General features: G+C 37.4%; 1 protein-coding gene across 1 annotated transcript in view; it reads right to left on the reverse strand.

Annotated features, from left to right (window-relative positions):
- Positions 1–6: 6 nt before the first annotated feature.
- The window catches only part of LOC107578850 (zinc finger protein 346-like), a 3,123-nt gene continuing 1,695 nt past the window's right edge, over positions 7–1,434 (reverse strand). Inside the window, 2 exon segments of the mRNA XM_016264755.1 lie at positions 7–331; positions 414–539. Coding sequence (XP_016120241.1) covers positions 196–331; positions 414–539 — 262 coding nt within the window. The 3' untranslated portion in view covers positions 7–195.

Below are 1,434 nucleotides of genomic sequence, written 5' to 3' on the forward strand. Positions count from 1 at the left end.
GGGGGGGGGATGCTGTGGAAGTCTATTGTGGTCCCTCAACCGTGTGTGAGAGCATCAAAAATAGACCGAAAGAGATGTAGTGTGGTGAAAAGCTGGCATTAGGAGATGCACAGTGCAGACACACATTGACCTGTGCCTAAACAGAGGAAGCTTGTCACAAATGAGCAGAGGACAGCGACGGCTGACAGCGTCTTCTCACTCATAGCCCACGTTGAAGCTGTCCCAGTCCCCTGCGTCCTCTGGTCCTTCCTGGTTGGGTGGAAACAGGAAATCGGGCTGGTAGTTCTCAGGGGGGCCGGCAAATGCATTTGGCCCCTTCTTGAGTTTGACACTGTTAAATAGAGGAATACATTATTATTCGGCCAATAAGATGAGGAAATCTTTTCAAGAGGGCAGCAGCATGAGATACTCACTGGTTCTTGTGTTTGGAACCGCTGATGTGGGCTTGGTACTGCTCCACGGAGTTCAGCTCAATGTTGCACACAGTACATGGGTAGCCCTTCAGTGTGGAGGCTGATAAAAATTACATTCAATAATTTAGTAACATTTACTGGTTTGACAAAAACAACAAAGTGACCACAAATCTTCATTTTCAAGGTTAAAATGGAGTAAGTGTTACAAGTAAGTGTATCAACTAGGGCTAGGTTGACAATACTGATTAATTGATTTGAACAGATCTTCACTTTGATGAACCAACATTGATTCTTAAATCCCAAGATCAACCTTTAAGTCTGTTTTCTGAAGATGTGCAATAAATAAGCTTTTGCTACTTTTGGTATGAAAAAGTCTCAGCTTTCAAATATGTCAATATATGTCATTTTATCAGAAAATTCAAACAATAAATACAGTTTCAATGCTGTCTAATATTCGCATGACAGATCGCTGTAGCCACTTCAGCTCAAACACTTTTTGTACTTTAATAAACACAGACGCTAGTCCATATTATGTTTTAATTCACTCTACAGCCTACTTGTGATTTATTCACCCAAAATTTGCCAAATTCCATGGCATTCTGCATTATACTGTAAATTCCATATTTATGACTTGATTCTGTGATTCCATCTGCATTTTCCGCATTGCAGAAATCCCTACTGTATGCATAAATACACTGTATTTTAAATACAGCTGCAACCCGAATATAGAACTTAAACATAATTTGAGGCGCATATAAACATAGTTAAATTTAACAACAACAAAAAAAAGGTTAAATAATTTAAAATTAAAGTTTTTTTTTTTTTTTTTTTAAAGGCAAATAGAAATATTCCAGGTTAGTTGTAATTGACTGTAGTCGATTACCATAATTAATTTTGACGACTCTAAAAACAAAATACACTTACAAAGCATGTTCGCAATTGCAGCTGAACGTTCACAGAACTGTGAAGCATATACCTTTGTTAAAGCACTTGATTTGTTTAATAATTTGTATATGAATTA

Source organism: Sinocyclocheilus grahami, unplaced genomic scaffold, assembly GCF_001515645.1.
Source record: "Sinocyclocheilus grahami isolate Dianchi unplaced genomic scaffold, SAMN03320097.WGS_v1.1 scaffold12304.1, whole genome shotgun sequence".
In the NCBI taxonomy this organism is placed as follows: Eukaryota; Metazoa; Chordata; class Actinopteri; order Cypriniformes; family Cyprinidae; genus Sinocyclocheilus; species Sinocyclocheilus grahami.